Genomic DNA, 22233 nt, shown 5'->3' with positions numbered 1-22233 from the left:
GCCACCAGATTCTAGCATCAGGGTCCAGAAAGCTGGAGCCAAAAGCCTAACACCCTCTTTTTTTAAAAAGGTGTTTTAAAAAATTGAACTATATTTGACATGGCATATAAATTTGAGGGGTACAACATGCTGATTGACTACATTTATATATTGTTATATGATTTCCTTTGTAGCGATAATTAGCACCTCTGTCATATCATATAATTATCGCTTCTCTTTAGTGGTTGGAATAATTAAGATCTAGCCTATTAGCAAGTTTGATGATTATAACACAACGTTGCTGTCTATATTCACTACACTGTGCACATAAGGGAAAATCAGTTATCAGCTCTACACATCGAGGGGTCAGAACCCACAGAGCAGGCCCAGAAGCCAGGCCTCTTATATGCCTCTATTATTCTTTACACTGCCCTAAGCTGCACCTACTTTTCTGAGGGCTGAGAGGCACCCAGGGAGCCATTCACTGGCAGGAAGGGGCTCGCTCTCATGAAGGACCCTCGCTTCATTCATTCCCCCCATCCCCCAGCCAGTTTCCAGCTCACCCCATTCCTGGCTCCCCCAGGTGTGTCTCTTTCTAAGCAATCCTGACCCTGGTCTAGAAAAAAACAACCCATTTTACAAACCTTCTTAGCTTAGCAAATTGAAACTTAGAGTTCTTGAGTGTCATTTATCCTACTGAAATGGCTTGAGTGAAAATGAGGGGAAATACCAAGGACCGGCAAGAATGTGGAGCCGCTGGAACCCTCACCTCCTGCCGACGGGGGTGTGAATTGGTTCAACCGCTTGGGGAGACCGTCCTGCAGTATCTGCTAGACCAGAACCTGTGCCCGCCCTACAGTGCAGCACCTCCACTCTTAGGCATACACCCAGCAAAGGCGACTGGTGCCAACCAAGATGCCAAGATGGAAACCACAGAAGTAAATGGGTTTGCGGAGAACAGCGGTCTGATGCCAACTTGTTCACAGCCCAGGGCTGGGATATTTAGATCCTCCACTTGGCTGGACTGAGAACCAAATGGTGCTTCTACCCTTTAAGACATGGCAGAGACAGGAGGCCATTTACTATCTAGGACATAGGTGGGGATAGAGCGGGCAGAGAGACCGGGGGTCTGGGAGGGCTAGACGTGGAGTCACACACACACTGGTCTCCCTCCTGCACAGCGCCCTCTCACACGGCTGTCAGTTGTAGGGTCACCCCCATGGCTGGGTGGTATGGCCTTCTCGCCCCCAGAGTTCAGTTGCTCCACCTGCTCTTTCAAAGGTCACTGAGGAAGGGTTTGGGAGTGAGTCAGTTTGGATTCATTTCCAAAAGCCCTCCATCCGCTCCCGTGTCTCTGCAACCATGGGGTTTTATCTGAGCACCCCCAGTATGCCGGCCCCTGTGCAAGATGCCCAGGACGCAGGCATGTCAGACACTATCCCTTCTTCAAGATGGTTCTGGATTTGAAGGCAGTGACGGACGTGAAGACAACAAAGTCTAAAGTCTGTGCAGGCTAGTGGGAACACAGTGCCAAGCTCATCAGGGAGGATGGGAGTGAAGTTTGTGTTGGGGCATTAGAAGATCCTCAGTGATTGGACAAGGAGGAGAAAGGAAGTCACAGTGAGGGGATGAGCAGAAGCAAAGTCACGAAGTATGAAATAGTCTTGGCTACTGTGAGTAGCTCAGTCTGGCTGGAGCTCAGGGTTAGGACCGTGTTGAGGAACTGAGGGGAAAGGCAGGCCGGGGCCAGATGGTTTGGAATGAAACTCAAAAGACAGGACCAAAAATAAAAACCCCAAACAAACAACTCCTCCCCACCCCCAAATTAAAACCCTAAACAATGTCTCCCTCTTACAGAGAAGAGGAAGACTTTGAAGTATTAAAAAACAAGGGATATATCTGTTTCTTTCTTTGTTTTTAAACCGAGGTATACTTTATACATGCTGAAATGATCAGCTCTTAAGGATACCACTCCTTCAGTTTTGACACGTGTCTATCAAGACCCAAGGTTTTCACCATCCCCCAAAGTTCCCGGGCAGCGGTGGGGTGGGGGGTGCCTTCTCAATCAATCTTCCCCACCCCCAGAAGATACCACTGAACTGACTTTTTATCACTGTAGATTGGTTTTGCTGATTCTAAAACTTCATTTAAGTGGAATGATACTTTATGTACTCATGTGTGTCTGTCTTCTGTCGCTCAGTGTGGTATTTCTGAGACTCATCCACATTGCTGCACGTGTCAGTAGCTCATTTCCTCCTACTGCTGAGTAGTATATCATTGTGTGTTAAAACGGTAAATGAGGTGCATATTTCAGCATTTTCCAGTGACAGCATCCGACACCGAGCTAAAGATGAGATTGGCACAGAAGGCAAGATGGAGCAGAGGAACCAGTTAGGAGCCTCTGGCAGTAATCTAGACAGGAAGCAGCAAGGGCATCAGCCAAGACAGTAGCTGCGAGGATAGAGAAGAGGGGAAAGCTAAGGTTAACACAGCTGAGGCTCTATGCCTTGGCCACTAACAGAAGAAGCAGTGAAGATAGACAGTGTGGTCGCCCCCAATTTTCAGAATATCGATCAGCTGGGGGAGAAGCAAGGGGCTTAGTTCTGTATGTGTTGTAATCACGAAGCCTGCAGGTATCAGGCAGAGACCGTTCAATAGTTGGCTATGGAGCCCGCAGCCCACAAGAGAGTCTGTGTGGACGGCAGACTGCAATCTCCAGTTTACAAGAGGTGAGTGAAGTGTTGGAGTGGACGAGCTTGTCCAGGGAGGAGGTGTGGCAGGCAGACAGAGGGGCCTGTGACAGAGCCCGGCACAGGGCGAGGGGCATGAGAAATAATCCAGAAACTCGCAGAAGAAGCTGGAGAGCCAGAGGGGTAAGTCCACAAAGCCAAGGGCAAAAGCAGGAGAAGGATGCAGGGAGTGATAAAGAGGTGTGGTTGGACAAGTGTGGAAAGTGCAGCTTGGTTTGGCAGCCAGGAGTGCAGAGGAATTGCCAGTGGAAGCAGGGAGTCAGAAACCGGATGTCAGTGATTTGAGAGTGAACAAGAGGCGAGGAAAGAAGAGCAAAGCAGAGACAATTCTTGTGAAGAGTTTGCTTCTAAAAGAAACCAAGGAGATAGTGTTGGAGCTTGGCGGGGGAGTGGCTAAGAGATTCCTGGGCTGTTCCTAAACTGGAGAGGGTGGTAGAAGAAGCTGGTGAGAGCAGAGGGGGAGAATTCAGAAGAGCAGGGGCAAAACGACCCATTTCTGAATCTTGGCATCTTCAGAGGTTTAAAAAAAAAAGAGAGAGAGAAATCAAGAATAATAGCTACTTTATAAATTATCATAAGGATTAAATAGGGCTTCCCAGCTGGCTCAGTGGTAAAGAATCTGCCTGTAATGCAGGAGACGTGGATTCGATCCCTGGGTTGGGAAGATCCCCTGGAGGAGGAAATGGTAACCCCCTCCAGTATTCTTGCCTGGGAAATCCCATGGACATAGGAGCCTGGCGGACTGCAGTCCTAAGGGTTGCAAAGAGTCAGACACGACTGAGTGGCTGAGCACAAGGATCGTATACGAGAATACTAGGTATGAAGCCACAGCGCACAGTGCCGGGCACACAGGAGATGTTCAGGGAATGCTGGTGTCTCTCCTCTTCTGGACCCCTTCACCTCCCCGGGAATGGAGTCCTGCTCACAGAGGCCCGATGTACCCTCACCTGGACCCAGGTCTGCACCCCGACCTATGCTGAGCCCTCCATCTCCCACCCAGGGAAAAGGTACATACATGTTAAATACCAGGGCGATGACATAGTCTGGCGAGACGGTCACCTTCCAGTCACACTCCTTGCCCGGCGGGTAGGGTTCCGGGTAATTTGGTGATAGGATGACTCCTGATGGTCCTGTCAGGTCTCCCCCGCAGGGAGCTGAGGAGAGAGGAAGACAAGGGTGAGGCTGTCCCTGGCACCTGGTCACCTTTCCATCAGCGCTGGAAGAGGAGGGACTGTGTCTGATCGGCCTGTTAGAACTTGGTTCCAGGGGCTCAGGGGAGGGTGGTGTGCCATGGGGGTGAGGTCTCACATTAAAGTGATGGAGCCGTTCGGAACTGGAGAAAGGAGGGGCTCGCACAACATTGTCAGAGCACTAAACGCCACCGAGATGTCCTTTTTTAATGGTTAATTTTATTTTATAGGGATTTCACCTCGCTAAGCTGTTAAATAACAACATCAAAATACTTGGCTCTGCCACTTCCTGGCTGTGTGACCTCAGGGAGTTTATCTAACCTCTCTAGACCTCAGTGTCCCTCCTCTTTTGCAGAGGTAACACCTCTTTCATGGAGCGGTTGTAAAGATTCGGGAGATGTCTGTGCAAGCACGTGGCATACTGGACCTCGTCCATGTATGAAGCCATTACTGGGCTTTCAGACATATGAAATACTCGGTCTCCTTTCAAGGCAGCAGATCCCACTTCCGGTTGAGCTTTATGGGTTATTTACCACTAATCCCAGTGCACTTGGTGTCAGGAGGAGCAGAAAACAACCATGTGTGTCTGCCAAGGGTGCCTGGGCGCCTATGCTGCCAGTGCTCTTGGCACCTGCGTGAGGCTGCAGATACCTTTCAATTTTCTCAGCGGCCTTTGTCCAAGAGAGCATGTGCTCCTCCGTTGTATGGAAATATTACAAATCCTCAATTAGTCCACTGTGGTCCCCCTGCCCTGAGATGACAGGCCTTTCCAGCAGGTGGCGGCGGGGGGGGGGGGGGGGGGGGCGGGGGAGGAGGGGCGTGGTGGGAAGGTGGCCGGGAATATAGCAAGCTGCTCATCCGGAGCCCTTGCGGGGGGTAAGTCCCAGATCCTGAATCTGGTTCTCCCCGAAAGGGCTGGATTATTGGACCATAGCATGAGGGTCTGATACAGTGAAGGTTGGGAGGTTGAATGGGGATGTTAACAGGAAAAGACTGCTGAGACTGCAGACATGGCTTGGTCTGAAAACCTCAGGGTACCACAAGGTTGGCGGTAGAGTAGGCAAGCAGTGAGCCTGCAGAAGGGCCAGGGCAGGATGTGGAGGTGGAAACTGAGGGTACATCCAGGACTGGACTTCAGAGCAGCCATTTGCTTGTCCCAGAACTAAGCTTTGCTGCCTCAGTGTAGCTTTTACGAGGGGTGAGCCTAAAGGGCTGGATCAATCCCCAACAGGGTCTCTTTAAAAAATGGTAGGTCTTTGGACGAGGCCAGTAAAGTCCTAATGTGGCTGAACAGAAAACCTGAGGGGTCATGAGTAGTGTGGGCTTTTTCTTGTGGGAAGTATTTCTCAAGTCCCAACTTGAGTACCAGACACACTCCAGTGGACACCTGTTAAAGGTCACCCATGACATACAGCATTTTAGATCCATCTCTCATTTCTATCTCATAACAACTCGGTAAGCTATGGATTACCCTTCCTGACTCAGAAAAGAGGAAACTGGGGCTCAGAGAGGTTAAAGAACTTGCCCAGAGTCACTCTGAGACTCAGACCCACATGTGTCTGGCCCCCAAGCCCATCAGTGGCCCCGTGCTCCTGTGCTACCTCGGAGCCACTGGCGGCAGTGGGAATGGGGGCCGCTGTCCCTGCCTGCAGGCCGGCGGGGGCAGGGTACCCAGGAGAAGAACTTCTGGGAGTGAGGATGGTCCCTTGAGTTGAGTCTGTCTTGTATCTCACTCACTTCTTCTCCACTGACCCTTCTTCAGACAAGATGGTTCGGTGGATGGGGCAGACTGGAGGCCTGTCTGATCAGGGTGAAACCTTGAACTTAACAAAGCAAGACCACACTGTCCTGTCCACTGAGTGTGGCCCTGCCCAGGCCGGCCTAGGAAACACAGTGGTACTGCCAGGAAGAGCAGAAAACTCTGCTTGGGGCAGTGGTCCCAGCTCCTGGGGCATCTTCCCAGTGCTCCCTCGGCTCGGGCAAGGGCTACCAGGCTCCGCCGTCCTTCACAGCCCAGAGGTTCCTTCCCGTAAGTTTGCACAGATGGGGGGAATCTGCGTATTTCAAAACCGCTCCCCCTATTTTTCCACCAACCCCCCAAATGCTCTCAGTCTATTTGGGTTTGAGGCCCTGCTCTGCCCCAGCTCCCTGCGTGATGGCCCCCCAATATCAGGCAGTCAGGCATCTGCTTCCCAACCCAGGACCCTGGCATGGGCCCTGTCGCTCTTGGCCAGTTGTTCTCAAGGCTGTGGCTGGACTCCTGGGATGCCGCACCCGCAGGATGGTCAGGTCCTGCCGCTCGGGTGTGGCTGGTTGAGGGGCACAAAGTCCCCCTTCCCCTTCTGCTGCTGCTGCTGCTGCTAAGTCGCTTCAGTCATGTCCGACTCTGTGTGACCCCAGAGACGGCAGCCCACCAGGCTCCCCCATCCCTGGGATTCTCTAGGCAAAAACACTGGAGTGGGTTGCCATTTCCTTCTCCAATGCATGAAAGTGAAAAGTGAAAGTGAAGTTGCTCAGTCGTGTCTGACTCCTAGGGACCCCATGGACTGCAGCCTACCAGGCTCTTCCATCCATGGGATTTGCCAGGCAAGAGTACTGGAGTGGGTTGCCATTGCCTTCTCCGCCTTCCCCTTCTAGGCCCAGGTATTGGCCAGGAGGACAGCTGAGCTGCTGGAGACTAAATGAAGCCTTGGCGACAAGCCAGGGGCACCCCATCCTGTCGAGTCGGTACTCAGGGCTGGGCTTGGGATGCCAAGCTGGACCCAGGAGCCAGGTCTCCCTTCCAACCCTGGGCACGGCCTCACTCTGGCCCTGTCCACTTCCCACTATGAGTTAGAGACAGAAGACAGGCTCTGCCCTCAGATCCAGGCTTGATCTTGTGAACCACCATGGCCAGGTGTGTCAGGGAGACAGGCACTGGTCACTCCAGGTGGCTAAAAAGTGGGCCAGCTGTATCGAGGGGTGAGAGCTGTGGAAAAGACCATTGACCTTGACATTATACAGTCCTGGGTTCAAATTTTGACCTGGCCTCCTGCTAGTTGTGACTTTGGGCAAAGCTATCCCACCTCCCTGAGCTCCTGTTTTCTTATCTATACAATAAAATTTCAAGAATAATGTCTATAAAGGCCTCTGACATACATAGTGTTTACTATGAACCAGGCATTGCTCTAAGCGCTTTATAGCATTAGCTTATTCAATTCTCCAAACAACCCCAGGAGCTGGGTACTGTTATATTCCCTGCTTTACAGGGCAGGAAACTGAGGCATAGGGAGATGGTATGAAATGTCTAAGGCCACACAGCCTGTCCTCGTGAAGCTGACTTGAACCAGGCAGCTGGAATCCAGAACCCAAGCTCTAAACTCACTGCACAGTGATTTCATTCATGAAAATGTAGCCACATCCACGGAGAAGGCGATGGCACCCCACTCCAGTACTTTTGCCTGGAAAATCCCATGGATGGAGGAGCCTGGTGGGCTGCGGTCCATGGGGTCGCGAAGAGTCGGACATGACTGAGCGACTTCGCTTTCACTTTTCACTTTCATGCATTGGAGAAAGAAATGGCAACCCACTCCAGTGTTCTTGCCTGGAGAATCCTAGGGATGGGGGAGCCTGGTGGGCTGCTGTCTGTGGGGTCACACAGAGTCGGACACGACTTAAGTGACTTAGCAGCAGCAGCAGCAGCAGCAGCCACATCCAGCCCAGCGCCTATGGTGGGGAGGATGCTCACAAATGCTTGTTACTTTCCTTTGCTTCCTCCCTATCATGAAAGGGCATGAAGGCCAGCCAGACCCGTCCTGGCAGACGGCCAAGGGAGCTGGAAATGAGGAGGGGCTTGTCGTTTCCAGAAGAGGCAGACGCTCATTTAGTTGCGAGGAACATTTCCCCACGCCAAGCAGAGGAGAATGGGTAATGAAAGCCAAATTAACTTCTCTGCCCTGCCGGCTACACATGCACTGCTCTTGCCGGCTCAGGTCGGGGCCTCCCCCTGCTCCAGCCGGGGCAGCCTTGTGTCAGGACCCGCTTTTCCAAAAGACAAACTGAAGGAATCCCAGCCTGAGACAAGGCTGAATTTGGACGGCGCCTCAGAGGTCGTCTGACCCCCTCATCCCCCTCGCCTCATTAGAATTCCCTCCACCGGATGGAAGTCTGGTTCGGGAAAGGGAAGGGAGTCCAAAAAACATGAAAGAAGGGAACAAAGAAGGGAAGGAAGGAGAGCGGAAGGAAGAAGGAGGAAGAAAGGACAGGAGAGAAGTGACTATTTCTTGAGGTCAGGGTTAGTGCTGCCTCACCCACAACGCCACGAGGGAAGTGTGTTTACCTTCACTTTACAGATGAGGAGACCGAGGGTCAGAGAGTTGAAGCAATTTCCCCGCAGCCACTGAACTAGTAAACAGCGAAGCCCCGAAGCCCCCCCGACCTGTCTTCTTCAATATCCTCTGCTCTCTCTCGGTGGATCGCAGCTGCGGTTGACAAGCGAGCGGGCTCTGAAACCCAGGCCTCGCCTTCCTGTTCACGGCACTTGCACTGAGCTCCTGCCACACACACCCATGTGAGTCCTCGCTGCACCGAGGGTCAGCACCCAGTGCTCGCCATCGACGCCAGGCCGCAGGGCACGGCCGGCAAAGGCCAGTCCTCAGCTGCCTGGACAGCACCTCCCACTGAGGCTGCATGCAAAGAGGGGGCTGGGCATCACTGGTGTGGGCACTGCTGGGGAGCATCTCAGGAAGTCCCTGGAAACCACTCTGGGGTGGGGGTCAGCAGCGTGAAAGGCGTCGCGTTCAGGCTGATGTGGGGGTGACTCTTGGCACTGCCGTATCCTGGCTCTGATTTGAGACAAGATATTCAAAGTTCTCAAGTTTCAGTTTCCTCTACTGTAAGATGAGGGGATGGTGCTCACTGCAGAGAGCTGCAGGGAAAGCTAAGCGAGGTTGGTGAGGAAACATCCAGTATGGGGCTGCATGCAGGAAGGAGCCCAGGACTCCTGTTCTCACCTACCATCCATTGGGGACACAGTACAGAGCTACACTCTGTGTTTTGCCTGAGGAAAAGAGCCATGTGGCCCTGGAATGTCTGTTTCTATCGATTTCTCTTTCTTTCCTGTCCTCCTCTCCTTTCAAGTTCCTTCCTCCTCCCAGCCTTCAGGAGCCAAAGAGCAGGACTGATTACTCAGGCCCCAACCTGCACGAGCTACGTGACCTTGGACACACTGCAGACCCTCCACTTCTTCACCTGTCAAGTAGGGAAATCTAAGGGTTAAGGACAGAGCTGGAGAACCAAAAGCCAGGTAAGCAATCATTTCCTTGTAAAGAAGAAGAGCAGAGGTCTTCCCTTTACATCCAGGCCTGTGAGTGCCCTCCCAGTGCTTCAGGTAATAGAAGGGTCATTTCAGAACCTGGGGACCCTTGTTACCCAAGGTGACCCATGGTCCTCCTCCCAGTCTATATGGATTGGGCCAGGAGAAAAGGGACAAACAGAAAATTTGGGGACCATTTTGAAGTGGAAAGAATTTGTAGCGTGTAGAGTGTGAGTGAGGCTTCCCACATGGTGCTAGTGGTAAAGAACCCACCTGCAAATGCAAGAGACATAAAGTTTGATCCCTGGGTGGTGAAGATCCCCTGGAGGAGGGCACGGCAACCCATTCCAGCATTCTTGCCTGGAGAATGCCATGGGCAGAGGAGCCTGGCAGGCTGCAGTCCATAAGGCCACAAAGAGTTAGATACGACTGAAGTGACTTAGCACACACAGCACACGCACAGACACAGGGTGTGAATGTATGACTGTGAGTGTGTGTGTGTGTGTGTGTGTGTGTGTCTGTACATATGCAGGCAAAGCAGAGTAAATGTGGAGGCTTCTGCAACTTTCAGCTATTCTGACTCTCCTGGACAGACTCCAAATGCAGCTGCCACTTAAGGGGCTGGGAGACCTGGAGGATACAAGTGGTGGGACCAGAAAGCGGGGGTCACACTGCAGTTGCTCCCTACCGATGCAGGTCGGCGGGCTGGGCTGCCAGAAGAATCTGTTCTCGATCTTCACGCAGCTGATCTCCGCGCTTCCCTGCAGCGCGTAGCCGGGGTCACACTGGAACACCGTGGAGTCGCCGGCTTCCCAACTGTCGCCGCTGCGGCTCCCATTCTGGGGGACCCCAGGGTCATTGCAGGATGTTGCTGTGGACACTGGGAGAAGAAAACAGAGGAGAAAGTTGCTTAGGTGTCTGCCAGACAGCGAGGCTCCCAGCTCACCATGCTCACTGACGCCACATTTCCATCCCCAAGGTCTCTGCCAGAATTTCCATCGCCTCCTGCCAGTATCAGCAGCTGCAGCAGCAATGCCACCACCTCTGTTCTCACGCCCGTTCCTGCCACCTCCACCACTGCTCCTGCCCATCACCTGTTCTACCCGTAACTTCACCATCACTATCGTCCGTCTATCATGAGACACTATGCTACGAGTTAAGCATGACTGCCCTGCCACGGCAGTAGGACTGAGTTCAATTTGATTTAACGACATAAGCCTTGTTACAGGGAGCTTTCTAATTCTGCAAAATGTCGCTAACATGGTCCGTATGAGGGAGTGACAAGGTAATTAAGAATAAACTCTAATAATGCAATCAGAAAGGTCTGCAAGGGAGTTTGGGAGTTGGCCTGCCTGCACGCTGAGTCGTGGTTGAGAAGATGCTGGAGTGACTAAGGTCAGACGAAGGTCATATTCTCCCTTGCATGGCAACCAACCCACCACTCATCAGACTGAAACAGAGAGAAATCTGGTGTTTACAGCAAGTGGCATGGTAGAGTTCAAAATAAACATTACTAGCTGGAATGTTTTAAAAATTCAATAGACCTAGGAATTTGGGAGATAGTTGTAGCCTAATATCAGACAGCATAATATAGAGAAGCCCGTTTATTTTAAAAGCAAACATCAAATAAATGATGGAAAGGAGGAACAAATAAATAAAAGCATGGCCGAAGGAATAAACGGACAAAATGCAGGTGAGAAAACACACCAAAGCAAAGGGTATGAGACGAAGCCCAGAGAGAGGGTTCTGGGGCAGCTGCATCAGCCCCTGCTCCTCCAGGGTCCCCGCCTGTGTCCCAGTGCATAGACTGTGCTTGGCAGGCCCTGGGAACAGGAGACTCTGGGGCACGCAGGATCAATACAGTCATTGGCTTAGAGGGTCATTTTTTCTCAGAAATTCTGGGAAAAATAACTTTTACACGAAAACAAACAAATTTATTATGGAATAAAATGTAAAATTCACAGTAGTTCTTTTTTGAAAGAAGATTTAAAAAATGTGGACCAGTTTTTAAAGCCTTTATTGAATTTGTCACAATGCTGCTTCTGTTTTACGCTTTTCGGCCATGAGGCATGTGGGGTTTTAGCTCCTGGATCAGGGTTCAAACCCACAGCCCCTGTATTGGCAGGCAAAGTCTGAACCAACCACTGGGTCACCAGGGTAGTCCCCACATTAATTGTTAAGCACACCAGGAGGCCTTAGAGAGAGTTAATGCTTTCTACGTCCTCCAGATCTCCTGGGATACGCATCCACTCTCTTCTGTTACTCGGTGCAAAAGCCCAGGGCAACTGTACACACTGATACCATTAATTATAAGATCTAGGATTGCGTGGGCAGGTGCTGGAGTTGGAGTGTCTAAGACAGTACACAAAAAACTGAGGCCTACAGCCAAATCTGGCTGCATGCCTGTTCTTGCAAACAAAGGTTCACTGAAACACAGGGGTGCTCACTTGTGAGCATGTTGTTTATGGCTGGTTTCATGCTCTGATGCCAGAGTTGAGTTGTTAAGACAGAGATCACGTGGTCCACAAAGCCTGAAACATGTACCACCTGGACTTATACAGAAAAAGCTTGCCGACTCCTGGTTTATGGTACCTTAGTCTCCTTTTTCGAAAGCACATATTAAAACCTGTCCTTTGCTTTGATCCAGCTTTAATCATTAACACCCTCAACGATCTGCTATCGCTGTGTTTCACCCACATTTGTAAAATCTCCCTCCAGCACAGCCAGCTCAGTGCTCTCTCTCCCCGACATCCCTGCCCCCAGGGCCTTTGCACCTGCCGCCCCTTCTGCCTGGAACGCTCTTGCCATAGATCTTTCTATGCCAGCTCTGTCTTGTCATTCAGTTTTCAGCTCCAACATCCTCTCCTCAGACAGGCTTCTTTGATCACCTTCTTCTGGGCTGACCCTTTAACCCCTTTCCATCAAATTTGTCATATCACCATGCTGTGTTCCCTTCATAGCACAACCTGTAATCATCTTGCTAATTCACATGTTTTCCTCTTTATTGTAGCTCATTGTGCATTACGATGGGAACAGAGACCTTGGCTGTTTTGCTGCCTGCTGTATCTCCAGGGCCTAGAGTGGTACCCAGCACACAGTGGTGTTCCGTAAATATTTCTTGGGTGAATAAATAAATGAACAAACCATCACCATCAGACACTTACTGAATTTATTTATAAAGCCAAACAAGAACCAATCTTCTCCCTTCCCAATTAAAAACAGACTTAGCTTTCAACTCCAGCTTTACAACATATACATGTAAATGATTCTCTGGAAGAAAAATAGCTCACTGTTCTGACCATACAGGGGAGGCAATGGAGTGCGATGATTAAGGGCCTAGGTTTCGGAATCAGACACAGGGAATTTGACCCAGGCTCTTCTACTTATTAACTCTAGATGACCTTGTGTGAGAAACCTCTCTGGTCCTCACAGCCCACATCTGCAACAACATGGATTAATAATGATGCCCGTGCTTTATGGGTTTTGTGAAAATTATAAGAGACAACGTCGCAGAGAGTTTAGGGTGGTGCTGGCTCTATAGATGGCCGTGATTATGCGTGCCTCTCCTTCAGGGCTCCCTCTCACCTTTTCTTCATTTTCACTTTCTCCCTTTAATGCTCCTGAATGTGAGCTGCTCAGCAAAGCCCCCAGGGAGAGGCTGGATCCATGTGGTGCAGACAGGATGTTAGATGTTGCACAGTCGTGTTTACTCAATAAAGCCAAGCCTGCACTAATCATCCCTGGCATTTCTGTACAATCCCCTGTCAAACACACACGATAACGTTAACGTGGGGTTAGCCGTTCCCTCTTCCCTAGAGCAGTGCTGGTATTTGCTAAGTGATGACAGCAACAGGGAAGGTGACCTTTCCCAAACCTCGGGTATACCAGCACGCCAGGCCAGGTTGGCATGGCCTTGCTGGAGCCTAGACCAGGTAGTTCTGCCACTCCTCTCTTTGTGGATCTAAGTGATACTCAGGGTGACTTGCCTAGGGAAGCCCTGTGTTAAGAGAAAGCCATCCATTTGTTCATGTCTTCATGTACCCAGTGGTCCATTGAGTAGTGAGTGGGCTCCTGCTGCAGGAGTCTGATGAGGGGCACAAGGCGGCCCCCACCCCCTAAGAGCTTCCTGTGGGCTGGCAAGTAGGTGGCCAGGTCCCCAGCAAGGCCGAGTGCCTAGAATTGGCAATGTGCTGAAGAAACAGAAGTGCTGGGGGTCCAGGAGTGACAGCAATCTATTCTGAGTGGGGAGCTTAGGAAGAAGTGGCATCTGAGATGAACCATGAAGGAGGAAGAGAGCGTCGATGAGCTGAGCAGTGCGTGAGAAAGTAGCTGGAGCTGCTGGGTGCAGGCATGGCTCACGGCGCCCAGGGACTCCAGCCCGTGTGGCAAGCCTGAAGACACGCTGGAGGTCAGATATCGCAAATCCGTGGGGGAAATCTGCCAGTACAGTGATGGGCCTTTTGCAAAACCATACCCATCAGCTTCAACACAGAGAAAATACATATCTGGCTTAATTATTCCTAATTCTCCTTTCCCCAGTGAATGGACTGAGCTGTCTCCTTAGCATTCCACTTGCCTTGCTGCTGGGAGAGCTTTCTATGGCGTATGCCAGCAATCTCCAAAAGTTTGTTTCATGAAATGCTAGTCTTTTGAGATAGCCTTAGAAAAAGTCGCACACGATTAAACATGTTTGAGAACTGTGGCCTGCCCGACACCTTCCGAGTTCATCTGCATTAGCAGAACAGATGTTCTCGGAGGCTCCAAATTACAGATAATCTCTTCAGGTCTGCCTCAACCTAAGCACCTTCCTGACATATTTGATCAGGCAGGCTTCCTTTTTCTTCAATACCAGTGAACTGTCCATGGACCTCATGGGGACAGATGTTGGGAAATGCTTATCTAAAATGACTCTTGTGGCCCCACAGCGGGACTCTAATCTTAGGTCAGTTTGGTGTTACTGGGTGATCACCAGGGGCCCTCCTCTCCCTGGATAAGTGGGTGCTGGCTTCCCAGTAAGAAGACTCCCAGTGAATCCCACAAGGAGCTATTTCTCATGAGGCTGGCAGCCGGCGTGAATGTTAAGTGGGCAAATTACTGAGTACATAGAAACATGGTCCTGGAGACCCTCATGTGTGCCAGCCTCCCACCCCACATTGCTAAATGCTGGTCTCCATGGGGAAGACAGATGCCTAAAAGAGCTGGAAGTAGGCTCTGTAATACCATTACAGTCTTACTGGTGCTAGAGATATACCCAACCACCCTTAGCTGATCTATCTACCAGGTGAGAAAGTGGAGGCAAAGCCACGGCCCAGGTGCCACACAGCCTTGCTCTGGCCATCACCGTGGAAACCACCCCCTCACACCCACCGTGGAGTAAGGAGACGGTAATGAGACAGCTGCTGTATACTAAACATAAGCGTAGGCAGAGGCGGAGTCACCCGTGCAGGCAGGTGAGTGATGGAAGAGGCGCTTCAGAGGATACGGGATGATGCATCGCAGGCGAGGCAGGACCAGCACAGACGCGAGCTCTTATCGGGACTCAGATGTCTGAGCACTGCCCATTTTTGGTAGCTCTCTGTGACGCTCCTCCATCCTTGGCTACCGCAGTACATAAGTAATTGAATTTAGATTACTCGTATTTGGCTCCCAGTCCCTACTGAGACCTGCGCTAAACTAAGAATCAGAGAGTGGGGTGTGTCAGGTCAGTTCTTCCGTGACTGCGCCCCAACCACTGTCAGCTTGTTCCTGCCCTGCCTCCCTCCACACACTCCAGGTTTCAGCCAAGGACAACCCTCGACATCTGGAGCCCACGATCCTGCCTCTGCTCCTCTTCACATGCCCTTCACACCCAAGATGCCCTTTTCTCTCTTACTCATCTTATAAGGACCCAGGAATCCTGCAAGTCCAACTCCACGGCAACTCTACACCCACGTCATAACTGACCACGCTCTCCTTGAAATACTGTCTATTCTTCCGTAACTTTTACTCATCATTTGGGTCAGAGCTTGAGCATCGTCTTTCCTGGAACAACTTCCTTGATGTTCCAAGGTGACCACTGTAGTTCACACTTCTCTCTCCACGCACTCGTCGATTGGCATGTCAGCGTCTATTCGCCTGCCTGTCTTCTCTTTAGAGTAAGCTTGGCATGGATGTTAGTACCAGCAATGCCCATAAACCAGGCACGGAGCAGATGCTCAACAAACATCTTTACCCGAGTGGAGAGATGGTGGAAAGAGGGGACCTGAGGGAGGGGGACGGGGAGTCGAGGCAGGACTGATGGAGGCAGGTGGTGGAAGGTGGGCACAGACCTGAGAACTGAATGGCGAAACCCTGCTTGCTGGTGAAGAAGTCGGTGCTGAACTGCAGAACAACGGAGTTGAAGGTGCTGTGCAGGTCCTTGGGCAGGGCCGGCCCACTGAGCTCCTTTAGCAGGACCCCACTCTCCACCGGCCCATCCCAGATGCGCAGAACATCGTGGACCTCCTCTGTGTCGAACACCAGGAAGTGGAGCCTGCATAGAGAGAAGAGGCAGGTGGTCACACAGGGCTCAGCCCCTTCTTTCCAGTGGTTTCCTGTCAGGGCAAGTCATACACCGAAGAAAGACTTGCAGGAAGGAATAGGAAGCGGTGTCCGGCAGCTATGCTCTCAGCTTCCATCTAGACTGCTCTGCCCACTGGGGGTCACTAGAAACGGGGACAAGAGTGAGGGAGGCTAGATTTTGTGCATCTGGTTTCTTATTATGGAGCCTCCTGTTTCCATCTCCTCAACTCTACACAGCAGTCCCCAGACCTCACTCCTGAGTCTAGTCTGGAAAGGGATGCTGAGAAGGCAAAGTCAGGGAGAAAACAAATACTCAGTCAAAATCCCGGCAGGTTATTTGTGGATATTGACAAACTGACTCTAAAGTTTATATGGGGAGGCAAAAGGCCTGGGAGAGCCAACACAGTATTGAAGAACAGGTCTGGGGAACTGACACTCCCAGATGTCAAGACTTGTTAGCGAGCTACATTAAGCAAGACAGTGTGATGTCAGTGACATAACAGACAAATAGATCAAAAGTCCAGAAATAGACCCATATTAATATAGTCAACTGATCCTTAACAGAGGAGCGAAGGCAATACAATGGAGCAGAGAGCGCCGTTTCAACAAATGGTGCTGGAACTATTGGACATCCACGTGTAGAAATAAATCTACACACAGACTTTATACCCTCCACAAAAATGAACTCAAATAGATCCCAGACCTAAATGTAAACGTAAAACTGTAAAACTCGGAGAAGATCACATAGGAGAAAACTCAGATGACCTCGATTATAATGATATAATATTAGATACAACACCAAAGACAAGATCCATGAAGAAAGCAGGTGATAAGGCAGACCATTAAAATTAAACATTGCTGTTCTGCAAAAGATAACAAGATGCCAAAATCCGAGGATGCTCAAGTTCTTCATACAGAATGGCCTAGTATTTGCATAGAACATCCTCCTGTGTGCTTTGAAAACTTTTAGATTACTTGCAATACTTAATACAATGTAAATGCCATGTAAATAGTTGCCTGTGCAGGGCAAATTCAAGTTTGCATTTTGGAACTTTCTGGATTTTATTTTATTTATTTATTTTTTTTACTATATTTTCCATTTGAGGTTGGTTGAATCTGTGGATCTTGAATATGTAGATATGGAGAGTCAAATGTATAAAACTTAACAGTAAGAAAACAAATAATATGATTAAAAATGGGCTACACCTTACCAGATACCTCACCAAAAAAGATATATGAATAAAAATGGCAAATAAGCACATGAAAAGATGTTCTACGTCACAGGTCATTGAAAAATGCAAATGAAAACAGAAGCAGTAAGATACCACTACACACCTATTAGAAAGTCTAGAATCCAGAACACTGACAGACGCTGATGAGGCTGTGGGGCAACGGGGACTCTCATCATTGCTGGTGGCAAGACAAAATGGTACAGCTTCTTGGGAAGATAGTTCGGCAGTTTCTTACAAAACTAAGCATACTCTTACCGTATGATCTCTGGATTGTATTGTGCCCCTCAGTATTTCCCCGAAGGAGCTGAGAATTGATTTCTACACAAAACCATGCACACTGTTGTTGGAGCAGCTTTATTCATAACTGCCAAAACCTGGAAGCAACCAGGATGTCCTTCAGTAGGTGAATGGGTAAATAAACTATGGAGATCCAGACAACAGCATATTTTTCAGCCCTAAAAAGATATGAGCTATGAATCCATGAACAGACATAGAGGAACCTTAAATGCATATTACTAAGTGAAAGAAGCCATTCTGAAAAGGCTACATATTGTATGATTCCAAGTATAGAATACTCTGAAAAAGGCAAAACTATGGAAATAGCAAAAAGATCAGGGACTGCCGGAGGCTAGGTCAGGGAGAGGGGAAGAACTTGTGAGCACAGAGGATGTTTAGAGCAGTGGAAATACTCTTATGATACTATAATAGTGGGTACATGTCATTACACATGTGTTCAAACCTTTAGAATAATGGGTATGAAGAGTGACCCCTAATGTCAGCGATGGACTTTGGGTGATAATAATGTGCCAGTGTAGGCTCATCAGTTGTAACAAATGCGCCGCTCTGATGGGGGATACTGATAACGGGAGAAGCTGTGCATGTGTGTGGCAGAGGGTCAGTGGGGAATCTCTGTGTCTTCCTCTCAGTTTTTCTGTGCACCTCTGCATGCTCAGTCGCTCAGTCGTGTCTGACCCTTTGCGGCCCCGTGGACTGCAGCCTACTAAGCTCTTCTGTCCGTGGGATTCTCTGAGCAAGAACACTGGAGTGGGTGCCACTTCCTTCTCCATGGGATCTTCCCGACCCAGAGGCTGAACTCTCATCCCCTGTGGCTCTTGCATTGGCAGGGAGATTCTTTACCACTCAAGCCGCCTGGAAGCCTAAACCTGCTCTAAAAATCTAAGTCTTAAAAAAAAGTGTGTGGTGGGGAGCAAAGGTCATAGGTAACGTTAGCATCTTTGGGAAGCTGGTCCAGATGCAGTGGGGGCAAGGGTGAGCCTACATCTTTGTATCCCAGAGTAAAACTTGGATACCAGCCTGTCTCTCTGTTTCTCTCTCCTAATCATTTTTTTTTAAATTTGAAATAATTTTAGACTTACAAAAAAGTTGCAAAGATAACATAGAGAATTCTTACAGACCCCTCACCAGCTCTGCCACTGTTAACATCTTACATTTCCCTGTGTACATTGTCACAACTAAGAAACCAACACAGGTACGTTACTGTGATCGCAACTCCAGGCTCGATCTGGACTTCAGCGCTGCCGCTGATGTCCTTCTGTTCCAGGATCCAATCCATTCATCACTGTTGACGGTTTGGCTGCGAAGTTGCGTCAGACTCTTGTGATCCAGGGACTGCAGCCTGCCAGGCTCCTCTGTCCATGGGATTTCCCAGGCAAGAACACTGGAGTGGGTTGCTATTTCCTTTTCCAGAGGATCTTCCCAACCCAGGGATTGAACCTGGGTCTCCTGCATTTGCTTATGGATTCTTTACCACCGAGTCACCAGAGATTCTCCCCACTTATCACTGTATCTGTTTAAAACTGTCTTTTAAAATGATAAAAATATGACATGCTTGAGGCAGAAAAAGGCTAACAATATACAGATGCCCTGAATTTTTAAAAAGTCTCACATCAACCAATCTGTTCTCTAGAACTTTCCATGTGATTTTAGGTTTGCAGCACATTCTTCCAGATTTTTTTCAAGGTGGCTACATCCCCCCACCATGGGGACGATATTTTACACAGTTAACTTTCTTCACGTCATACTATATAATAGAGAGCTACATCTGCTTTATTTTTTTCCTATAGAAAGGTATATGGCTATATTTCACTATTTCATACAATACTGCAAGGAACATACCCATCTTTATGCAGTGTTTTTCATTTATGTTAAGATTTCAGTTGGATTGTAGGAATAATTTGGGGGTGAATGGGTATATATTTAAAATTATTAATAAAAAACCTGATAAATTATTCTCTTAAGTAATTGTGTCAACTTACATTCCCACTGAACAGTGTTCATACGACTCTTCTCTCTAAACTTCCCCTTACAAACATCAGATATTACAATGTAAATATATTCTATATTAAAATACTTGCCCATCTGCTAAACTGAAATGGAATTGCACTAGAGTTTTAAATTTAGATAATTTAGTAAGGTTGCATCTCTTTGCATATAGTTATTGGTCATTTGTACATATTCACACCTCTTATCCATCTTAATTGAGTTATTTGTCTTCATAAATTCTGTTCACACATTATAATTTTTAAATATTTATTATCCTTATAGTCCTTTTTGTATATTTGTTGCTAACATTTTTTCCTAGCATCTGGTGTCCCCTTTTCCTTTAAATTTTGCTTGTGGTGTCCTTTATGGTATAGGAGTTATTCTATGTAATCAAGTATGTTAATATTTTCCCTTAAGGATACTAAATGTCATGATAGGCTTGGGCAAACCCTCTTCTTCTCCCAATGATTAAAAAGCAAAACTTTAATTAATTTTCTCAGAAGTTGTGTAGTTCAACTTTTCAAGGGTTATAGGTTCATGATTTTCCCAAATGGGCTACCTACCCAAAGTAACCTCTTCCATATTCTATCTAAATGCTCAGCTTACTTCCTTCTTAGTATTTGTTACAAACAAAGGTCTGTCTAGTCAAGGCTATGGTTTTTCCAGTGGTTATGTATGGACATAAGAGTTGGACTGTGGAGAAAGTGAGCACTGAAGAATTGATGCTTTTGAACTGTGGTGTTGGAGAAGACTCTTGAGAGTCCCTTGGACTGCAAGGAGATCCAACCAGTCCATCCTAAGGGAGATCAGTTCTGGGTGTTCATTGGAAGGACTGATGCTAAAGCTGAAACTCCAGTACTTTGGCCACCTCATGTGAAGAGTTGACTCATTGGAAAAGACCCTGATGCTGGGAGGGATTGGGGGCAGGAGGAGAAGGGGACAACAGGATGAGATGACTGGATGGCATCACCAACTCGATAGACATGAGTTTGGGTAAACTCAGGAAGTTGGTGATGGACAGGGAGGCCTGGCGTGCTGCAATTCATGGGGTCGCAAAGAGTCGGACACAACTGAGTGACTGAACTGAGCTGAACTAACCTTAGTTTGTTGATTTGTTCACCACCCCTCTTCCCAACAAGAACATGACTTTCGTGTGTGGGTCCTGTTCACCATGGTAGCCCTACTACCTGGGCTAGGTCTGACCCTTTCAAGGATGCTCATGAGTACCTGAATGAAGAACACCCGTGACTGGGTATCCGGGCTAGCTCTCTCAGTGGGTTTGAAACCTGGACCATGGGGTCTGAGTCTAGACTCTTCTCCCTTCCTGGGCTCCCTTCTCGGCCGAAACAGAATTCAACTTGAGGTGCCTGGAGCACAGCTCCTTGGCTGACCTCAGTTTTCAGTCTCAATTTTGATAATTCTTACAAGGCAAGCTCCCCTTCATATTTCCTCCCCCGCTCAAATTTCTTAGCTAATTTCCCAAATTTACCCTTTCAAGTTTCTCCCAATCCCATGAATACTATCATTGAAACTGCACACATTTGTTGATGGATTTGGGCAAATTGCTATCCTTACTTATTTTCCCAGCCGAGAACACTGTAGACGCCCTCACTTATTTAGGGCTTAGTTTATGTATTCTGGTCAGGCTTCACGGTTTTCCCCTTTGTACTCTTCCTCTTAAATTCATTTTTTCAGTTTTCAGCTCCATTGTGAGTAGAATCTAATTACCAGTTACGTATTTGTTGTTGGATATGTGTGTGTGTTTCTGGTGTAAGTTCCCGCAGGATTCAAGCTAGTTCCTGGATTTCCGAGATAAACCCTTTCATAGGCACAAGTGGAGCTTCCTCAGTACCAGAGCTGTGGGGATTTCTTCAATGGCCATGTTCTAGGCCCCCTGGCAGGCCTCCCCTCCAAGGGCTTCTGACGGAGTGAAGACAGAGGGGCTTCTCTTCACGGTGTTTCACGGGCAGCAGGTCGGCAGACTGGGGCCCCACACTTGGCTGAAAGGGAGAAGGAGCCCCCCAGCAGGCAGAGCAGACAAGTGTCCTCGCTGCTGTGCTGAGCTGCCCCCGGCTTCTCTGCTTCCTCAGTGGTCCGTGATGCCCTGGGAAATCGACACCACCCACCGGGGCAGACCGTGTGCTGGCCGTGTGGTGCTGCGACACGTTCTCAGGGGAGGGAGGTTCTCACGGACCAGGCGTGTCAGGGGATGGAGGAGGAGATGAGGCTAGCAGTCTGGGTGGCGTGAAAGGGAGGGTGTCTTCTTTGGATGCAGTCACACAAACAAGACCCAGAGGGGAGGTTAAGGTGCCTGGGAAGAACGGGGACTCCCACACTGGACTTCCGGCGGGGTGAGGATGTCATGGGGACAGAGCTGGACTGAGAGGGACCCCAGGATTAGCTGGCAGAGTTTGGGTTTCATCCTTCTCTGGGTAGAGACCGACTGAGGTCCCTGAGGGTGAATAATGGAATGAATGAGTGAGTGAATTGAAGAATCAATAAATGAAGCCTCACGGGGGCCAGACTGATGGGACGTGTGAAAAGAGAGACTACGGAGACTAAGCAGAAATGAAAGAAAATGTATTTATACAACAACCGCTGTGTCCAAGGCAGTTTCAGCTGATCCCATCTAGTCCTCACGGGTATCTTTACTTTGTAGGTAGCATCACATCCTCTTTAAAAATGAGAATACTGAGGTTCTGAGAAATTAAATAACTCACTTAAGGTCAAGGGCTGGCCAGAGAGCAAGCCAGAACCACATTCTATAATTACAGACCAGGTCAGAGCTTGGCACTTGCTCTCTTTCCCCCCGACAACACCACCTGCACCTTCAGAAGGAAGAGGCTGTGCCGAAAGTCAGGCCTGGCCCCGTCGGTGATCAATAGTTTACATGTGAACCAGACATAAGGTTAAGGGGCTGATATGCAAGACCTGGAATTAAAAGTGCCAGTTCATTGCATTCAGCT

General features: G+C 49.0%; 1 protein-coding gene across 1 annotated transcript in view; it reads right to left on the bottom strand.

Moving 5' to 3' along the window:
* CSMD2 (CUB and Sushi multiple domains 2) overlaps nt 1-22233 on the bottom strand; it is a 678376-nt gene that overhangs the window by 139955 nt on the left and 516188 nt on the right. Inside the window, exons 26-28 of the mRNA XM_052636874.1 lie at nt 15521-15723; nt 9901-10092; nt 3745-3883 (exon numbers count right to left, since the gene is read on the bottom strand). Coding sequence (XP_052492834.1) covers nt 3745-3883; nt 9901-10092; nt 15521-15723 — 534 coding nt within the window. The remainder of the gene's footprint in view (nt 1-3744; nt 3884-9900; nt 10093-15520; nt 15724-22233) is intronic.

Source organism: Budorcas taxicolor, chromosome 3 (assembly GCF_023091745.1).
Source record: "Budorcas taxicolor isolate Tak-1 chromosome 3, Takin1.1, whole genome shotgun sequence".
Taxonomy (NCBI): domain Eukaryota; kingdom Metazoa; phylum Chordata; class Mammalia; order Artiodactyla; family Bovidae; genus Budorcas; species Budorcas taxicolor.
This window is presented reverse-complemented; position numbering and strand designations above follow the sequence as displayed.